The sequence below is a fragment of the Ranitomeya variabilis genome, chromosome 3, assembly GCF_051348905.1.
Source record: "Ranitomeya variabilis isolate aRanVar5 chromosome 3, aRanVar5.hap1, whole genome shotgun sequence".
Taxonomy (NCBI): domain Eukaryota; kingdom Metazoa; phylum Chordata; class Amphibia; order Anura; family Dendrobatidae; genus Ranitomeya; species Ranitomeya variabilis.
In genome coordinates, this window is record NC_135234.1 from 168,746,930 (window position 1) to 168,767,276 (window position 20,347).

Below are 20,347 nucleotides of genomic sequence, written 5' to 3' on the forward strand. Positions count from 1 at the left end.
TACGGAAATGGAAGGAGTGATGTCCTATGGAGACACCCCTTGCCCATGTGCCGTATTAAAGCATATACACTTCATAGTGGTCTTCTTAGGACCAAGCTAGAGGTAATCTTATTATGGAGGGCTCAGTGGATGATTTGTAATATTACATATTTTTCCTGCAATGACATATGGACGTGCCAGCAACTTCCCCCGGTGAGAACGACTGATCACCCAGGGTGCAGCTGCCACCACTTCCCCTGGTGACAGCTCATGGTTGATTAAGCTGCAGCACAACCTCTAATCACAAGTCAGGTACTAATTGTAGATGTCATCTTTTCTAGGTACAATATTTCTTCAAGATTCTGGACAGCTGAAGTCCCACAAACAGAAAAGACACACGCAGAAATTGGATTATTCATTTTATTGTCTGATGTTTTGACTGAAAGAGCACTGTACTCCTTGCAAATATTACAGATGTTCCAACAATGTGCGCACAGTAGACATGTAATAATACATCTTATGGGATACTGCATTGCATTTTTTTTTTTTAAACTGGTTTTAAAATAAAGATTTTTTTCCAACACGTGACTTTGGTTTATTTCTTACATTACTTTTTCTTGAAAAAAAATAAAATTGTACAACTGCATAAATATAAAATTCTTCCACCATGAAAATGGTTAAAACATTTGTAAAGACACAGCACCAAACTGCGATGCTTACTGAAAAAAAAATAAAATAAAATATTTATATATAACGCAAAACAATTAGCCCTATTCCTGGCAAAAAGGGACAGTCAGACCCAGGCCTCAACACACCTTCATAACATACATAAGAAACAAGGGGGAGGGCTTGATATAAAAGCATTAAATACAAAGCACAGCACAACCCATCACCTGTTGCATAAAGTGAAGCTAAAGAGAAAAATAAAATATATATAAGGAAAAAAAAAAAAAAAAAAAAAGCTTCACCCTCCCCCCTTAAAAATAAAATGAAATCAATGCCACATAAAGGCTTTATGGAGTGCTAGGAAAATTCTCATTGGTTGCCCATCTCACTACCATGCCAGTTTTATTCCCAATACGGAGTATTTACACCTTGGACTAAAAGCTTGCTCACAAAAAGAAAAAGATTAAAAAAAACAAAAACACACACACATGGCTTGGCGGAAAGTGTAGAGTCTGCACATCTGCTACTGTACAATACGCTAGAAAAATAAAATACACAATGTAGCAACATTCTGGGGCCGGAAAACATTGCTCACTACATTTTGATTATGGAATCATAATTTACAGCATAACGGGCGTCTCCCAAGGTTCAAGTCATTTATTAGTTTCTCTCATTTACAGTAAAATAAATACTTGTGGCTATTGCTACACCTCGATTTTACATTCTAACCCTAGTAAATGCGGAAAGCTAGTGTAAAGCGTATATATTACGTGAAGGTCCCATACATGACAGTTTGTTCAAGACTAAAAGTTTTTGAATTTTAGATTATGGTATTACACGGGCGGCACCTGCAATCAGCTCTTAATCTCCACTTTTATATCGAAGCGTCCCTGAAAACGGTCTTTATCGCTGTATTTGATGTTTTCTCCCAGCGCCTTGCACTCGATGCGAACCTCTGTGTCCATGGTGATGTTTGTCAATTGCACAGCAATAAGAGGTTGGAGATAGGAGGGTTGTAGCAGCTTTCCATAATAAGGGTAGTAGTTCAAGGGGAATCCAGCCACGCCGCCCATGCCGTAGATGTCAATCTTAAAAATTTTGCCCAGATCTTCATCTTTCTGTAAATAGAGTTGAACCAAATTAGCACACTTCATCAGCGCCATACGTCAGCTCTGCCCATGCCATTACCAGACACTGGAGTGACAGCCTGTTACCAGGAAAGTGCCACGCATGGCATATAGCACCTACAGAGCAAAGCAGCGTTCATCTGATATCTACTGTATGGCTTTCTAAAAGTGCATTTGGATAACATGCAGTTCCAGAGTATAATGACTTGAAGCTTTTTGCGTTACATTAAGCTACATGCCATGATGGCATCTAGTGCCCATGTTACGCAAGCACAGAGGCCTCGTGCATGAGCATTTTTCATTCCTTGACAGTACTGGCATAATAAGGGTATGTTCACACTTTTTTTTTCTGCTTTATTTTTCTGCAGCAAAACCAGATTTCTTGGCAGGAAAGAAGCTGCGCCAAAAACGCAGGTTTAGGTGCGTTTTTTTTGGCTAACTTGTGCCTCTTTGTCCATGCTAATGTCCGTGACTTTTCTGCAGAAAAAATGCTGCAAATGATGATATCTGCGTTCTTGCTGCGTTTTTTCAACACCCATTCAAGCCAATGGGTAAAGAAAAGAAAAAAATGCAAAAAAGCTGAAGAAGTGACATGCTCTGTCCAAAAAAACCCAGCAAAGCACAAAATGCTGATTAAAAAAAAAAACAACGTGCGCATGAGATTTCGGAAATCTCATAGGCTTTGCTGGTACTGTAAAAAGCAGCTGAAAAATAGCATAAAAAAAGCAGCAAGAATGCCCAGTGTGGACATACCCCAATATGGTTTTTCAAAACTAACCAAAGTGGATTTCTATAGAAAAATTTGGCAATATTTTGCTAGAACAGTCTATGTGAAAGTGCCGCAAGCATGACGGTACCCCATTTATATACAGCAGGCATCACTATTTCATGTGTGAACACTCCCCCAAGCAATGCACTAAGCCAATTTAGGCACAGGTCAGATATGCAGTGGGTTTTCATTAAAGGGAACCTGTCACCCCCAAAATCGAAGGTGAGCTAAGCCCACCAGCATCAGGGGCTTATCTAAAGCATTACAGAATGCTGTAGATAAGCCCCCGATGTATCCTGAAAGATGAGAAAAAGAGGTTAGATTATAGTCACCCAGGGGCGGTCCCGCTGCGGTCCGGTCCGATGGGCGTCGTAGTCTGGTCCGGGGACTCCCATCTTCTTACAATGATTTCCTCTTTTTGTCTTCACGCTGCAGCTCCGGCCCAGGTGTACTTTGTCCGCCCTGTTGAGGGCAGAGCAAAGTACTGCAGTGCGCAGGCAAAGGTCAGTGAGGCCCAGCACCTGCGCACTGCAGTACTTTGCTCTGCCCTCAACAGGGCAGACAAAGTACGCCTGCGCCGGAGCCGCAGCGTGAAGACAAGAAGAGGACGTCATCGTAAGAAGATGGGAGTCCCCGGACCGCGACGCCCATCGGATCGGACCGCTCGCCCAGGTTGAGTATAATATAACCTCTTTTCTCATCTTTCAGGTTACATCGGGGGCTTAGTCAAATAAATAAGGCAGCACACTGCAGCGCTAAAACATGCAAACATGAAAATTGAACTGCATTACTGCACTAGAAATATGGAAAAATGAGAGCGTTTAGCGCATAAATTGGCCAATTCATGTGTACCTGGTAGCCACATTAGGGCATCTCTCGTATACCAGGTCCTAAACTTTCCTTAGCTCACCTTCGATTTTGGGGGTGACAGGTTCCCTTTAATGAAAAATTCCAATCACATAACAGCTCGCTCACATGAGCCTACAACTCAGACAAGTGCTATACGAGGCTTTAATCTGATAGCACTCGCATCAATGTTATACTATGGGGCAGTGCAGATCGCATTGTAGGGGGGGGGGGGGGGGACTCAGCATGCTGCGAGTGGCTCATGAGCAGCCATAAAAGTTTATGGGTGTGTGTAAACAAGACTGCACTCGGATGTCATCCCATTTAACGTGGACTCAGACAATGGAGAAATTAAGTTCTCCGTACATGTGATACGATTCGCTCATGCAAGAGAATTGGATCACAGTAAACCAGTGTGGATCAAAGTTTGAGCAGAGTGTCATTACCATAATCGGTCCGATTGGACCCCCGGCCTTACAGTACCAGCGTTGTGTCTGAGAGCTCAAGAAATCTCATCTAAAGGATGCAGAGACAATCTGCAGCATAAAGTGAGCAGCACTGAGCATTTAACATCCTCTGCCTGTCCGTTTATGCCGTGGATTTTTCGCTGCAGAACATACTTTCATAAGAATTTAGGCAGCAGGCTAAAACCTATTGCATTTAGGTGCCCAGTGGTTTGGACTGTCACTTATGTAGAGACCAAAAGTTTCAGGGCAGCATCTTGTAGTTTATATATTCTCCAATTAGTGGCCCCCTGCATTTGTGACAATAGATATTACAGAGATATCAGCGGATCTTACCTTTCCTTTGCAGACAACAGGGATGATGTTTGGGAAGTAATTGCCGTTGCCATCTAATGTTCCATTATGAGGAGGCTACAACAATAAAATGAAAGGTTTGGTGAATGTCTGGTTGTTCTCCGAAATGTGAACTGTTCAACATGGTCCCAGCCTGTAAGACTGACTCTTACCTTTGGTTTAAATCCCAGAATTCGGTTAAGCTTCACAATTAAACAAGGCTTGCCGTCTCTAAAGCCAAAGGATGGATCGTCTAAACCAGAGCAATTTTTCAGCCACTCCCGCCTAAATCTACAGGATCTCTTTTTGCCGTTATCTGGGTTTATTGCCCCACGGTCTATGTAGGTTTCAGGTTTTTCTGAAAAATTTTAGACAGAGATTAGAAAGTTAATTTAATCACCAATTTTCACAGTTGTAGACACAAATATGCTTTCCATTAGTCGTGATTGGTCGCACAAAATGGGGCGAAATTCCATGCACAAATATATGCTAAAGATGTCCATTCACATTAGATGGAAATGAGCCAGACTTGACTTTTTTTCCCACAAGTCCATCCTACCATCTAGAGTCTATGGAGAGGGTCAACCACTCTCCCTTGCTAGAAGAACTTGGAGGAAAGTAGATCCATACTCGATCCTTTGTTCAGTCTTATTCTCTTCTCCCTATTGAACGCAGTTGTATGCTTGGCTTGAATTACTGAGTGGGTATGGGATTATGGAGAGGGGACTTGCAGAATGAGTTTAGCTGTAGATTAAACTATATGGCAAAAAGCAGCTATTGCAGCTTAATATTTCAGCATTACTTGCTTTTGTCAGAATTTTTACAATGCCTTTGACTAGTCAGCGAGCTACTAGTCTCCTTTAGCTTGGGTTCATGCAATGGACAGCACTCGGATACAATAATAGTCTATGGGCCGGAGCACACCGATGGTCTGTGTGTGGGAAAGGAGGAAACTATGCACCATGCAATATTTGGACTGGTTTATGGACCAGAATAGTGCATGCACATAGCAGTCAGCTACTGCACCGGTCCATTACGAGGACATGGAACCAGTCATGCCTGCATTTCTGGACACGACTGGCCTATTTGGACATACTACTATCTAAACCTGGCCTTAGTATGGCTGATCAAGAAGACAGATCAATATTGAAATCTTAATACCATATCATTGATTCTATTGCTTAGATTAACAGTCACAGGTCTTAATACTCACCAGAGCAGTCTTCAAAAACCTCCGAGTCGCTTTGCTTGCTGAAGTTATAGTTCTCCAAAAACTTGGAAATGCTATCCACATATTCTCCATAAGAAGAAGCCTCTTTCAGTGAATAGGATAGCTCTGCTTTTAATGCTTTTGGTAGAGGGGTCAGTCCTGGAATATATAAAAAAAATAAAATTATAAACTATTCAGACAATAGCACATTGCTGTATAAATGTCACTAATCCTGACTACACCACAGCCTGTGCTGTATCCGTGTCCTACGAGACCTCAGTAGGGCACTTCACGGCATGGATAAAACAAGGTCCTGGAAGGAGAACCTGTGCCCCATATTCTCACGCTTACTATTATCCAAAGGTGCTTTACAGGATGGAGATCTCATGGTGTTCATGGCACCAGCCTGAGTCAGGCCAAGCTATGCTACTGGGAAAAGTCACCAGATTGGGGAACATTTACAATTTCCAGGTGGCCAGTGATGGTGAGCCCATTCCTGTAGTTACTCAGCTGACAGAGGCCTGGCCACCTTAGGGTGGTCTCTAGCTATGGTATACAGAGATGCCATGTTGGTTATCATGAATTGTCCTGGAATCTCATCACACCTCTTATTACAGAGGAACTGGTGCTTCACAGGATATTGCATTTACACCATTCCATGTTACCTGGAGACAGGAGCATAAAAATCCCAGGAGATCAGGTCTGCTCAGCTTTTCTTGATCTCATGGCCATGTTAGCACTAGCCTTTCTGTCTAGTATTCAGCTACTGTCACAAGACTGGCTGATCAGATAATAGTCCGTACAAGCACAGGATACAATTACTATACATGGACAACACCTCCCATTTCTCTTCCAAACAATGATCCTGTAAACCCAAACGAAACCACGCACATAACGTAATGCCTTTGTGGATGAAATAGACAGGAGATATCAGAGAATATATATATATATACACATATATACATACACACACAAGCCAGATGTGTATGAGGTGTCCCAATTCGCCCTCTAAATGTCGGGAGAAAGAAGGGTCTAGCTTGTGTTCTCATGGGACATGCGTTTGTCTTTCTACTTGAGGTGAATTATGTTAGGATCACCAGAAAGCAGACATATACTGGGAAAGAACATTTTTACATTACATCTACATGATGACTACCAGCATTTCCACTGCAGGTAAATAAAGGCCAATATCCAGTGTAATATTACAATGAGTCTTTGTGTGAAGTGAGGAGGACATTGAGCCGCACCCAGGCTTACTGGCATTGTTTTAGCTTATGCCATTGGCACATTACCCCAAGTCATGTCTTTTAATTGTTCTAAAAGATTTAGATTACAACAGGGCAGAAGGAACAGCTGAACAAATGGCAGAGTCAGCTTCAGAAAAATCAAGAATTTTACTGGCCCTATCCAAGGTCATCTACTGGGGTCTAAAGGCCCCGTCTCACATAGCGAGATCGCTAGCGAGATCGCTGCTGAGTCACAAGTTTTGTGACGCAACAGCGACCTCAGTAGCGATCTCGCTATGTGTGACACGTACCAGCGACCCGGCCCCTGCTGTGAGATCGCTGGTCGTGTCGGAATGGCCTGGACCTTTTTTTGGTCGTCGAGGTCCCGCTGACATCGCTGAATCGGTGTGTGTGACACCGATCCAGCGATGTCTTCACTGGTAACCAGGGTAAACATCGGGTTACTAAGCGCAGGGCCGCGCTTAGTAACCCGATGTTTACCCTGGTTACCAGCGTAAATGTAAAAAAAACAAACAGTACATACTCACCATCTGTTGCCCGTCAGGTCCCTTGGCGTCTGCTTCCTGCTCTGACTGCCGCCGTAAAGTGAGAGCACAGCAGTGACGTCACCGCTGCGCTCTGCTCTCACTGTACGGCGGCACACAGTCAGAGCGGGAAGCGGACGGCAAGGGACCTGACGGGCAACAGATGGTGAGTATGTAGTGTTTGTTTTTTTTGGTAACCAGGGTAAACATCAGGTTACTAAGCGCGGCCCTGCGCTTAGTAACCCGATGTTTACCCTGGTTACCCGGGTGCTGCAGGGGGACTTCGGCATCGTTGAAGACAGTTTCAACGATGCCGAAGTCGTTCCCCTGATCGTTGGTCGCTGGAGAGAGCTGTCTGTGTGACAGCTCCCCAGCGACCACACAGCGACAAAACAGCGACGCTGCAGCGTCGCTGTGTGAGACGGGGCCTTTACAACAGTGCTTGCCAAAACTGCGCACCAAACCGGAAATCTAACACATAGGTGGGAACTTTAAACCAAGAGCCTCACGTTCAGTTATATTAATTTGTGCCCAGTGGCTTTAGATCAATGTAGGATTTTTGGATGTGCGGTTCGTGCTTTTGGTTTTTTTTTTTGCAAAACACATAGGTACGCCTTCACTGAATGAGATAAACCTGCAGCCGGTAACAGTCTACATTAGCAGCAGTGATCTGATGACAGAAGGGTCTAACACCCCCATACATATTAGTTTTCGGTTTGTCGAACAGTCAGCCAGCAGCCATCTCACACAGCTCTCCATAAACAGGATCCCTGGCCCTGCCGAGGCCTCCAGTGTTCCCTTATGTGAGCCACTGCCAAACATCTCTCAATACGCAGCACCCCTGCCGATCAGCTGTTCCCGATACCAGGATATGCTGAACTGAGTGATGAGCACAGCTCCATCAACGGAGTAGTGGCCATGGCAGGTACTGCACATTCACCCCCTATTCGAATCAATACAGGGCAGATGTACGGTACCTGACCGTGGCCACCTTGCAATTCATAGAGCTGTGCAGCTTCACAACTCAGCACATCCGCCTGCATTGGGAACCGCTGATCAGAAGGGGTCCTGGGTGTCATAACCCCCACCGATCAGATACTGATGACCAGACCAAAGGATGAGCCATCCATATAGGTCTCAGACAACCCTTTTATATCGGGGGGGAGAGATTATATCATAAAGGGCCACGCTACTGATTTTGATTTTCCTTTTTGTTTGCTCTTTTAGCAATCACTATTGTGTGACTAGAGGATAAGTTTAAGTACTTATGCTGTTTCCAATGCCATTCTGACAGCATATGACCGCAGTTATGATCTGCTGGCTCACAAGGTATACAGTGTGTACCGGAGGTCACTCTTAGGGCTGAGCCAGACAGGATCGCAGTGCACTGCATGGACTGGCCCGGCACCTCACCTGACCTGAGCAAGACAGTATGATGTATTCTATGCAGCTGTCAAGCTCAGGTCTGGAGGGCCGGCAGCCAGTACGAGGTTTACAATGCGATTCTTTCACCAGAATTATGGCAGTCTGTCTCTGCCCTTAATGTAACACTATAGGACTGAGAACAAAGCTCTGATGGCCGCAGTCTGAGCCTCATGGACATACATTGAGAGAGTGACCTCCAGTCCATCCAAAATACGCTGCGTGAGCCGGCAGGTCACAACTGCAATCGCGGGATGTGGGAGAGGACCGCAGCAGCACTGGAAATAACAGAAGACGCCAATTGTATGTAGAAAGAGTATTAAATTCCTAATCACACACACTGATTACTGCCAACATAGGGAACAAACACAAATTGCTGGAGTTGTCTTTGAAGTTCACATACAAGAGGTCTTAAGACCCCCATGTAAACTGGATATTCATCAGTTGATAGCTACTTCTACTCCTCCTAACACAGGAACGCTATGCTCGGCCAGACTCTTCTGACAGTGGCTTATCTCTCCACAGAGCAAAAGTATCAGCTGTTGAAATTCCAACAGCCCAGATCCTTCTCTCACCCCGACTGTCCGCAGCAGAAGGACTGCAAAGAATTCCCTAGCAGGAGTATCCTTACCTGTAGTGGCAAAGATCATACACATACATTTATATGGATAAGCAGATCCCTAGACCAGACAATAGATGGTATGTAGGGAAATAAACTTGTTCCCATACAGCTGCTTACATATTGGCTTACCCAGCTCAGCTACGTCATAGAAAAGTCAGAATATTTCATTAGTGGCATGATCCAGAGTTGCATGGTTTGCTCTGGACCCCTCAGGTTGTGGAAGTCCCAGATGACACATGATACAATGTTAAAACCCAAATGGCCACTATAAGCCCATCAGTTTCACCTGGATTGTGTGCATGACGGGGCAGCCATTTACATGTACACTGGGCCACGGGGGCTATGGATGATTGCCTGGCACATCTGCTACAAACCAGATGCAATCAGAGCCTTATCTAGTGCTATTTTATACCCAGCTATATATAACCTAGGTATCTGAAGTACAGATAAGTAATGGTGGGCAGAAGCATAGATGCCTTCGCACAACCCTTTGTATATCCATGGGGGCACTAGAAGAGATCAGCTGCTCACAGGCTGTGTTTTAAAAAGAACAGACAAAAAAAAACAAAAGAAAAAAAACACACGAGTGAATCATTAACTACAGCAGAGTCAAGGTCACATCCAGAGGGAAGTAGCTGTGGTCACTCCTCCTATGTAACAGTCGTCAGCATAGTAAGCACATGGTGTACAGGAAAAAGCAGAAATGCACTTCCTTTTTGGTTATGGAGGCCGTACGTTGTGCAGCGTGTTCACTTTAGATAACGCTGTGAAAGCAGTTGCCTTAGGGGGCCAGGGCCTAATTCCCGTCGTCCCAAGACCCCCCCCAGCTGTACACTACACATCACCACTATACGTCCAATATAGGAGATTACAGCCAGAGACTACGAGGCAGGGGCTCACATAATATCCTGCCAGGGCGATGAATTATTTAGTATTTGCATGCGTGACACTAGACAATTACCTCTGTTGTCATGGGAGTGGATGACTTTGTAAAAGGAGTAGAGTGGTGAGAAACCATGACCATAGTAACACAGAATCATATACAATAAGCATACTATATAGAACACCATTTTGTACAATACAAGTGGATGGCAAATACAGTTTAATTGCTGTAGAACTACAAGTCTCTGCATGCATTCTGAACCATAAACTAGTAGGACATGTCTGCTCTCGTTGTTTCACAGCAGCTTGAAAGCCTAGTGGTCGTGCCGCTCATCTCTGGGCTCGTGCACACAACACATTATCTCAGACGAGTGCTGCCCATGCTTTTCACGGATAGCACTCGTACCCATGATATTCTATAGGTCTGTGCACATGTCCGATTTTTTTCCTTGGACAGGACAGTCAGAAAAAAAAAGAAAAGAAAAAAAAAAAAAAAAAAACACACACAGACATGTCCATTTTGATCCAGATGTCAGATAAAAAAAAATCAGCAATCCACGTTTATGGGTTTATGACAAATATCGTACCGCACACATGACAGAATGGAAGAACACCCCCCCTTCTCCTACATGTTCAAGAAAAACTGATGCCATTGTGACCAGAATAATTGGATGGAGAGAAAACGTTCCCCAACCTTACCCAGTGATCCAGCTTCTACCTCCAGATGCTGTTACTGGAAGCATACGCTGCATAATGCAGGAGAGACCGGAGTAACTCAATATTCTGGCCTAATCCCATTACAGAGTATTATTATTATTTACAGTCGCAGATAACGTTTCACTTTAATTTGATGACAATGCTGCAAACGATCTGAATACCACCAAGTATAGTCACGATGCTGTGGCTAATTAATCTCCAGCGTGAAGGACTGAAATTACTACATCACCGCATGCCTCCGACCCATAGACTGACAGCTTATAAAGGATGCAGAATCATATCCATCTACCGTCTGTTATGATGCCACTAGAACGTGTCCTCCGATGTAACCGTGCTGAACGGAATAACTCAGTTACGATAGCATGGCTTACCAATAACCCTGTAGAAACGACTGAGCTCTGCTTACTGTGCATGCTCAGGTCCATACAAATGTGATTAGCAGTTCTGGCTCGCGGGTAATTACCACTATCAGCCCAAAACTGTTATGGAAGTCATGCAGCATCAGAATAAATCTGGATTAAAGCCTCTGATTGCACTTTCTATAACACTACTTATATATGGATTGTGTGCCAGAACATGGGCGTACCTGGTGGGGCGACACGGTCCTGATACTTGGGTTCAAAGTCACTGATGGTTAATAGAAGCACATGAATGGTCCCAATAAATATACCCGCCAGGCAGCCATAGAAGACCAGATAGAAGAGGAAGATTTTAACTGTAAAATAAACAGCAGAAACAATTATTAGGCAAAGTAAAAGTAATGTTGTATGGTAAGATCTACAGTAGAGATGTGGACCCCCTCGCAATTGACCAGATTATATCGCCTTCATGTAATCCAGGGCAACGCCAGTTAAAGAAAGCCAATTTGTGGCATAAAGCAGAGTCCAATCTGGCAGTAGAAAGTGATCCGGGTCTATGAGCACTGTAATTAAAAGCTCAGTGTGTAGTGAGAAGCCTGGGCACGGCAAGGCCTAGCACGCTCTGCTGTCAGGAAGAGGCATGTTCATAGTTAACAGTCGTATCCAGGCAGCATTGAGCAAGTGTCAGTGACGTCAGGGAGATTTGGAAATTTTTTCCACAGCTCAGCCATAGGAGAGTAGGAAAGCACTATGGCTGCTATGCAAACATGCTGCTCCGATTCCGGCCAGTGTTGCTCATCAGGTTCTCCACATACATGGCTGCCACATCCAACACCATAAACTGAGATAACACAAGTCCAAAGTGTGAACTAGGAGAGCACATTGCACATCTGTACCATGTATATTACAGCCAGGTCAGACCCTGGAGACCATGCCCTCATGTGCCACCCAGGGGCCATCTACACATACTAGTGCTCCTCATGACAATTATTAGCCAGCTTCCCCAGGGTCATGAACAACACAATGGTAGAAATGCTGTTCACCGCGGCCATGTTATTGTCACCAGATAAAACCGCTTTACAACCGGACAGACAAGAGCTTAGGAGATTTTCTAACAATCCAAACTATTACTACGTCAGTGACAAGATAAGAAGGTGAATGGCTCAGAGCCTATGGGCAGATGGTTGTCCCCACCAGCGCCACACACGGGTGGGCTACAGTCACCACTATCTGGGGTTTATGAGGATCCACGTTACAAGACGTCCTTGAGGCGTCCTTTTCTGCCGAGGTGTTAAGCGTCACTCAGCAATTCTAGCTATGTCGGTTTCTGGAAGAGATGGCTGACCGCCAATACATCTCCCCAGCTGTCTTATTGTCCTGCAGGTGATCTACATCCATCACTGAAGCCCCTGTGAGCTGGCGAGAGCCCTATGGGAGCGGTACATGACCAGAAACACCGTCCTCCTACCAGATATAACCAAGGAGCTGCCAGCAGCCATTGTTACCTGGCTCATGTCACAATAAATATTACTGATCTGCAAGAAACCGTGTAATCACGAGGGATATGAACAGCAGATCTATGAACAGCAGATCTCATGGTACACATCCCATTAATATATTATTCCCCCAGTCCCAGACAATACAGAACATGTGTCACACGAGAAGGCGGCACACTGAGGCTCAGGGCTCCATTGTGAGGCCTCAAGTTACAGCTGGTTGCTAGGAGACGACCTTCCCAGGACCTGTTCATTCCTGACCATTCTTAGCCCCCAGCTAGTGAGTCCTGGATCATGTGCACATGTGTCACCAGAGATGCCCAGCCTCCATAGCCACAGACACCAGTGGGCATCCCCCATGCAACCAACCTGTCACCTTGACTAACCTTGGCTCAGTGATGCAGAATTAACCCTTTCCCGCCAGGAAGAGTACAGATGTTCAGCAGCTCCAGTCCTCCCCATCCCCCACCCCATGCACTAGCTGCAGATTTTCCATTACAAGGCAACAACCGCAGTGTGCCACCCCCCGTTGGTGGTGGTGTAGTGGGTGACGGTGACACAGGGTTTCCCCTCCCTCTCATCTCTTACAGATTGGCTACATCAGTGTCCTTCAAAATGACCTTTTCCCAAAAAAAGCAGGAGGATGGCAGCACAGAGTACCATGGTGGCATCAGCCCCCAGCAGTGCCTGGCGGGCACACAGAGGACACTGGTCACCTTGGCGGGGGGGATGGAGCCATACTTACACCAGCTGCCACCTGTCCGGCCCAGAAACTCCTTCTTCTCGGGGTTCCACAGAAACCTCTTCCAGCCGCCGTCGGTCTCCTTGCTTTTCTCCCGGGCCATGTCTTCCTTGGGTCTAGCTTAGATACACACGGTTAGATACACTCCCGATGCTGCAGCGTGACCTCTTCTGCTGGAGACAAGGATACACAATAGATCGCGGTGCAGGGAAGGCTGGAGCGGCTCCCGGGGAAAGTGGAGGCGGCACAGCTGGTGCTGGGGAGGGCACAGACAATGGCTGCCGGCGAGAGCACGGGAGGAACTTGGACCCGGCGAGGAGCTCTGTCCCCCGCACCTCCTAATATATCTACCTTCCTCTGTGGAGGCGGGGCCTGCAGGATCACACGACCAATGCCATTGTTTAGTGTGCGGGGGGCGGGGCCGTGCAGAGACGGAGAGGGGCGGCCCCGCCTCTACTACAAGGTGGGAAAGGACAATGGGGAGGAAGGAGGGAGCGGCGAGCACGGGGCAATCGGTTACCCGGGGCAATCGGTTACCCGGGGCAGGGGCATCGCGCTGTACGAATGGCACTCGGTGCTACTCCTGACAGGAGAGCTAGGACTGTGGAACATGGAGACACAGTGTGATGGATGGGTGGCTTGTGCTGCAGCCGCGTCCTCCTGGCATGAGGTGGGCACGGCTGAGTGTCGGGCATGGGTGCCATCGGCCATTGTGTGCTGTGCGTAGGCACATCTGCAGAGCGCGGACTAGTCTGGTGCAGTGGGCACAGTTCTGTATCAGGCACCAGTTGACTGTGCCCCCTGCACCAGCCTGGTCCATGGCCTGCAGACCCTTGTCAGCCCTCCTGTGCCCACCCTACACGGACTAGTCTGGTGCAGTGGGCACAGTTCTGTATCAGGCACCAGAGGACTGTGCCCCCTGCACCAGCCTGGTCCATGGCCTGCAGACCCCTGTCAGCCCTCCTGTGCCCACCCTACACGGACTAGTCTGGTGCAGTGGGCACAGTTCTGTATCAGGCACCAGAGGACTGTGCCCCCTGCACCAGCCTGGTCCATGGCCTGCAGACCCCTGTCAGCCCTCCTGTGCCCACCATACACGGACTAGTCTGGTGCAGTGGGCACAGTTCTGTATCAGGCACCAGAGGACTGTGCCCCCTGCACCAGCCTGGTCCATGGCCTGCAGACCCCTGTCAGCCCTCCTGTGCCCACCCTACACGGACTAGTCTGGTGCAGTGGGCACAGTTCTGTATCAGGCACCAGAGGACTGTGCCCCCTGCACCAGCCTGGTCCATGGCCTGCAGACCCCTGTCAGCCCTGCTGTGCCCACCCTACACGGACTAGTCTGGTGCAGTGGGCACAGTTCTGTATCAGGCACCAGAGGACTGTGCCCCCTGCACCAGCCTGGTCCATGGCCTGCAGACCCCTGTCAGCCCTCCTGTGCCCACCCTACACGGACTAGTCTGGTGCAGTGGGCACAGTTCTGTATCAGGCACCAGAGGACTGTGCCCACTGCACCAGCCTGGTCCATGGCCTGCAGACCCCTGTCAGCCCTCCTGTGCCCACCCTACACGGACTAGTCTGGTGCAGTGGGCACAGTTCTGTATCAGGCACCAGAGGACTGTGCCCCCTGCACCAGCCTGGTCCATGGCCTGCAGACCCCTGTCAGCCCTCCTGTGCCCACCCTACACGGACTAGTCTGGTGCAGTGGGCACAGTTCTGTATCAGGCACCAGAGGACTGTGCCCACTGCACCAGCCTGGTCCATGGCCTGCAGACGGACTGAATGTCCCTGGCTCCAGGGTGGGTACGGCGGTATAGTGGGGTTGCTGCTGTGGAGTGGGCATGGCTGGCACTCGGCTGCTTTGTGGTGAAGGTCGTGAGGAGAGGACTAGCAGGCACCTGCCCCAGAGGAGGGGGCACAGGGGAGCCGAGCGGCATCCTGCCTGTGCCAGGTACATTTCCAGAGGACGACGCCCAGTGGTCGGTGCCCCGGGCGCATCATCCGTGGGGCTGGGCTCGTCCTCCCCGCAGGTGGCTGCTGTGTGAGGAGGATGCGCCTCCATTGTTTCTGCCGCCTCGTCTCCACTCACCTATTTGCCCTTCAAGAACTTTTCCAGCCTTTCCCTGTGCCCGCACCACGTGACCGGAGCACTCGAGCGTTAAACGTTAGTAATCCGGAGAGGCCGCCTCCCCCTCCCGCCTCGGTTATTGCGCTCACCGTATTAATGCGCTGGGCAGGCAGGGGTTAACAGACCGGCTAGACCCAGTCAGGAGCTGCAGGAGGGGCTGGGTACAGGAAGGTGCCCTGTGCTGCCCACCTCAGGCACGCCGCACGGCACATCTGGGGCTGCTGGCAGCTGCAGCGTGTAATGTGGGCATGCTTCCCTCAGATAACCCGAGTGCCTGCAGCCATCCATGTACAGAGCTGTATAGTTACACATGTGCCACACACGGCTTCACCCGGGCCAGGAATCTGACTAAACACTCCACACACGTCTGACACTACATGGCGCCGGTTCACCTCAGACTCTGCTGACCCTTGGGGTATGCTTCCACGTGGCGTATTTGCTGCGGATTGGACGCCGAGTACAGCCGCAGCGGCCAGATGTTACAGCATAGTGGATGGGATTTTATGAAATTCCATATACACTATGGATACATAGACGAAGGTGGCAGACCTGCGTATACGCACATGTGGCGCGTCTTTATAGACCGCAGCATGTCTTTATCTTGCAGAGACACTCCGTCTCCGCAAGATAAATGTCACATTCCAATGTGCCGGATGCGGTGATTCCGCACGGTTCAGTGAGCACATGTGGATAACCGCGCTTACAGAAGCCGGCAGGGCTTTGGACGGGGCAGGTGTCAGCTGTGTCCAAAGTGCTCAGACTATGCCACGTGGAAACACCCTTATGGTACCGGTTATGTGCATGCCAAAATGGTGGAGGCTACGTGCACACTGGGGTTTGGAGCATTTAAAAAAAAAATGCCTGAAAGCCTGTTCTCATTTATATCTGTAAAAAAAAAAACAACACTTTTTGTGTCTGAGGTTCAGTCTTTTGATGACATTTTTCCTTCTCAAGTTTTTAAAAACACCTGGAGGGAATAAAGAAAGTCCATATCACTGCTCAGTCATCTCCTGGTGGAAAATGCTCCAAATTAGGCCTCATCCAAGCAAAAAGGCTGCAAAAAGGCATCAGGGAGCGGAAAACTCCCCAATGAAGGAGCTTTATCCGAGTCGTTTCCACTTGAAAATTCGTTTTTGATGGACTAAAAGAAGCCCTGTGTGCACACAGCTGTACATGTAGCGTGTTGTACAGGCGGCCAAGTTGTGTAAGCAAGGAGGCTTTCACACTGCATTCCTCGCCACGTTCAGTAGGGGTTTACATCCAAACCCCACACAAAACAGGATACCGTCGTATGTGTCAACAGAGGCACTGACTAGAATGGTGCAGACAGTCACCGCGTATTCTGAAGTGCATCATTTTTGGGTGCATACACCTACTGGCGGAATACAGAAATTATGCCAAGGGATCATAAATGATTCTTTTTGTGAGGCAAAACCTTTCCCTGCCTGTTTATAAGCAATGTTTTACCTCACTTTACCGTGCTGTCCTGTCTGTATACTCTTTTGCGTCCTCTCCTGCCCAGGAGCTGTGGTATGATCAGACCATGGTCAGACACAGCCATTTCCCAGCACATAGCAGGGGCACATTTATAAGAGTATCTCACGCCAGGTCAGATTACCGATGCATTAGCAGGATGCAGGAGACCCCCATTATAAAGGCGGGGGGCAGCACAGGTGCAAAACTGATGAACAACCACTCACACACCTACCATTATGGAGGAGGGCTGCTGAGGGTATGTGCACGTTGCAGATTTGGCTGCGGACCCGCAGCAGATTTCCATGCGTTGTACAGTACCATGTAAACGTATGGAAAACCAAATCTGCAGTGCACATGTGGAAAATTCTGTTGGGAAACGCTGCGGTTTATTGTCCGCAGCATATCAATTGTTTGTGCGGATTCCGCAGCGTTTTACACCTATTCCTTAATAGGAATCCGCAGGTGTAAAAATGTAGGTGAAATCCGCACAATAACTGCACTAAATCCACCGTGAATCCACAGTTAAAACGCAGGGCATTTTACCTGCGGATTCTTCAGAATCCACGCGGAAAAATCCACAAAGGAATCCGCCACGTGTGCACATAGCCTCAATCTTAGGCTATGTGCACACGTTCAGGTTTTTTCGCTATGAAAACTCATTAAAAACGCATACATTATGCATCCTATCATTTAGAATGCATTCTGCATGTTTTGTGCACATGGTGCGTTTTTTTCCGCGGAAAAAAAACGCATCGCGGTAAAAAAAGCAGCATGTTCATTAATTTTGCGGATTTTCCGCGTTTTTCACGCAAGTCTATGCATTTGGAAAAAAACGCATGCGGATTTCTGGCAGAGATGTCCAGTTTTGTCAGGAAAATTTCTGCAAGAAATCCTGACGTGTGCACATACCCTTACAAATGCACACAGATATGTGTGATACACAGTGTGTGCCTTAGGGACGCCCATACTAGTAGATCAGGTGGGCTGCCCAGTACTATATAAGTGCACCCCACAAAACAGACACTGCAATTCACCCAACCAATGATAATACGGGGCCTGGCTGCATCCTGCATACAATGGAAACATGCAATAAAAACATAAAAAAATAATGTATACAATACATAAGGTATTGGTCGATATTTTGACAGGCTTTCAAAATCCTTTTTTCCCCCCCATCAACATAGCTATCTGAGGGTTCCTCACTTTGGAGAGTGAACTGTATTTGGTAATGCTACTGTTCTCAGTTACATGGGGCAGATTTATCACCTGTCTCTGCTGCCCATACCAACCTATCAGAGCTCAGCTTTCATTTGACCAGAGCGGTTTCAAAATGAAAGCGGAGTTCTGATCGGTTGCTATGGCAAACGGACAGTTTTGATAAATGACCTGTAATAAAAAAAACAAAAACAAACAGTATTCCTTTTTATTGTACATGCCATTTTAATCCAAGGCAGAGGGCACAATTGTGCCTCTGTATTATGATTAGAGATGAGTAAATTTGATCGGGTACCCGCTTATTCAGTAAGCTATAGCGCTTACCGAGTAAGCTGCAGAGGGAACCTGGATACATGGAGCGCACCGGCTGATCAGCTGTATGTGTCGCGGCTGTGTGATAGTCACGACACATGCATGGAGGAGCCTGATTGTTGGGCTCTCCATGCATGTGCTGTGACAGTCACACAGCCGCGACACATACAGCTGATCAGCCGGCGCGCTCCATGTATCCGGGTTCCCTCTGCAGCATATTGGTAAGCGCTATAGCTTACTGAATAAGCGGGGACCCGATCAAATTCACTCAAATCGAATTATGATCCCTGCAAAAAGTCTTTCACAAAATGCAAATAGATAGACTGGAAGAGAAAAGGCACAAGTCAAGACTAAATTTGTACATCACCCCTGCAGTGTCAGCCACTCTGTATGTTCTTATTACTGACATTTCGATACATCCTCCTCACTGTGTATTAAAGGGGTTAACCAATATAGTAATTGCTGGTATCCAACCACTGCGACCCCCAGCAATACATAGAACAGAACCCAAAGACTGCCATAGAGCTCTAAGAGCCACCTACTGTACCTCTCATTTCAACTAGTTATTTTCTATTAGTTTCTAGTTTAAAAAAAAAAAAAAAAGTCATTCTACATGTACTAAAGGACCTGTACTGGCTCCATACAGTGGTATATTACAGGGGTTTTCCTTAAATTACAAGTTATAACATAAAGGAGCTGACACAGACAGAACAGGGCTCCTTGGCAAAACAGTATATGGCCCCTTTACAGTCCAATAGCTCATAATGCACAATTCCACTTGGAGGTGGAAGTGATCCCCTACCTCTTGGACACCAGTGCAGCTGCACTGATGATAGGTTTGCCTCTGATCCCAAAAACGGGGCTCTGGAAGCTGAAGACTGGGCTGTGCAATGCTCCATCTCGTATGAAGCATAGGGGTGCATACCCAACTTCTGCTCCATTTATTGCCAATATGAGTGCTGATAGTAGCTGAGCACTGGCTTTCTGTGGCAGCTTATAGTCAATGAATGGAGCGGAGGTGGAGTATGCACACCTGTGCTCCACTGCAGAGCCCAGTCCTCAGTATCTAGAGCTCCATTCTTGGTGTTCGCTCGGGGGTGGGTAAAAATGGTTATTTTGGGAAAACCCCATTAAAACACCACTATATGGTGCCTGTATGGTTCTCTTAGCACATACAGAGTTACAAAGAATATGCCACTTTTTTTCTCAGATCAAAAAGGAAATAACTATGAAATCGGAAGCATGAAGAGGTACAGCAGAGAGTTCATGGAGCTCTATGGCTCCCCAATTATAGCTTCACATTAAACAAAGCTGTAAGGCCATGTTCACATGTTGAGTATTTGGTCAGTTTTTCACCTCAGTATTTGTAAGCCAAAACCAGGAGTGGGTGATAAATACAGAAGTGGTGACGTGTTTCTATTATACTTTTACCCTGAGTGTTCCTCTCCTGTATTTGACTTACATATATTGAGGTAAAATACTGACTAAATACTGACAGTGTGACCATGGCTTTTTACAGCAGCAGCTCCTGGACTATTATATAATTATGGAAAATCTGTACTTCAATGATCTATACATTTACCAAACACTATCCTAAAAAAGTGCTATACTGGTTGTTAAAAAAATAGTGAAAGTGAATTATCTGGTGATATGAAAACTGTGAACTGTTCTGTAACATGTACAGTAGATTTGAAGAACATGGTCAAAAGGCAATGTCAAAACCCTCAATTTTAGGCCACGTTCACACATTCAGTATTTGGTGAGTTTTTACCTCAGTATTTGTAAGCTAAAAGTATAAGGCTAGGGTCACA

The 20,347-nt window shown here is 46.9% G+C and overlaps 2 protein-coding genes across 4 annotated transcripts in view; one reads left to right on the top strand and one right to left on the bottom strand.

The window, feature by feature from the left end:
• NME7 (NME/NM23 family member 7) overlaps window positions 1-560 on the top strand; it is a 339,877-nt gene extending 339,317 nt beyond the window's left edge. For both annotated transcript variants that reach the window (XM_077294850.1, XM_077294851.1), the window contains exon 12: window positions 321-560. In XM_077294850.1, the coding sequence (XP_077150965.1) occupies window positions 321-353 (33 nt within the window). In that variant the 3' untranslated portion in view covers window positions 354-560. The remainder of the gene's footprint in view (window positions 1-320) is intronic.
• ATP1B1 (ATPase Na+/K+ transporting subunit beta 1) lies at window positions 386-19,450 on the bottom strand. 2 transcript variants are annotated; one of them, XM_077294852.1, is made up of 6 exons: window positions 19,339-19,450; window positions 11,395-11,523; window positions 5,398-5,553; window positions 4,358-4,542; window positions 4,188-4,262; window positions 386-1,763 (listed from the first exon to the last, which is right to left on the bottom strand). In XM_077294852.1, exons 1-6 carry the CDS (start codon window positions 19,433-19,435, stop codon window positions 1,500-1,502), a joined length of 906 nt encoding a protein of 301 aa, XP_077150967.1. In that variant the 5' UTR covers window positions 19,436-19,450; the 3' UTR covers window positions 386-1,499. The 2 variants fall into 2 exon arrangements, with proteins under 2 accessions (XP_077150967.1, XP_077150968.1); XM_077294853.1 differs by lacking the exon at window positions 19,339-19,450 and adding an exon at window positions 13,409-13,985.
• Between the last annotated feature and the right edge of the window lie 897 nt (window positions 19,451-20,347).

Bases quoted from the DNA above. Each gene is read 5' to 3' on its own strand.
- ATP1B1 (XM_077294853.1), bottom strand. From the start codon at position 13,508: ATGGCCCGGGAGAAAAGCAAGGAGACCGACGGCGGCTGGAAGAGGTTT. The intron at 11,524-13,408 runs GTAAGTATGGCT...TTTATTTTACAG, and splicing joins CCGGACAGGTGGCAGCTGGT to TTAAAATCTTCCTCTTCTAT. The intron at 5,554-11,394 runs GTACGCCCATGT...TATATATTCCAG, and splicing joins GGACCGTGTCGCCCCACCAG to GACTGACCCCTCTACCAAAA.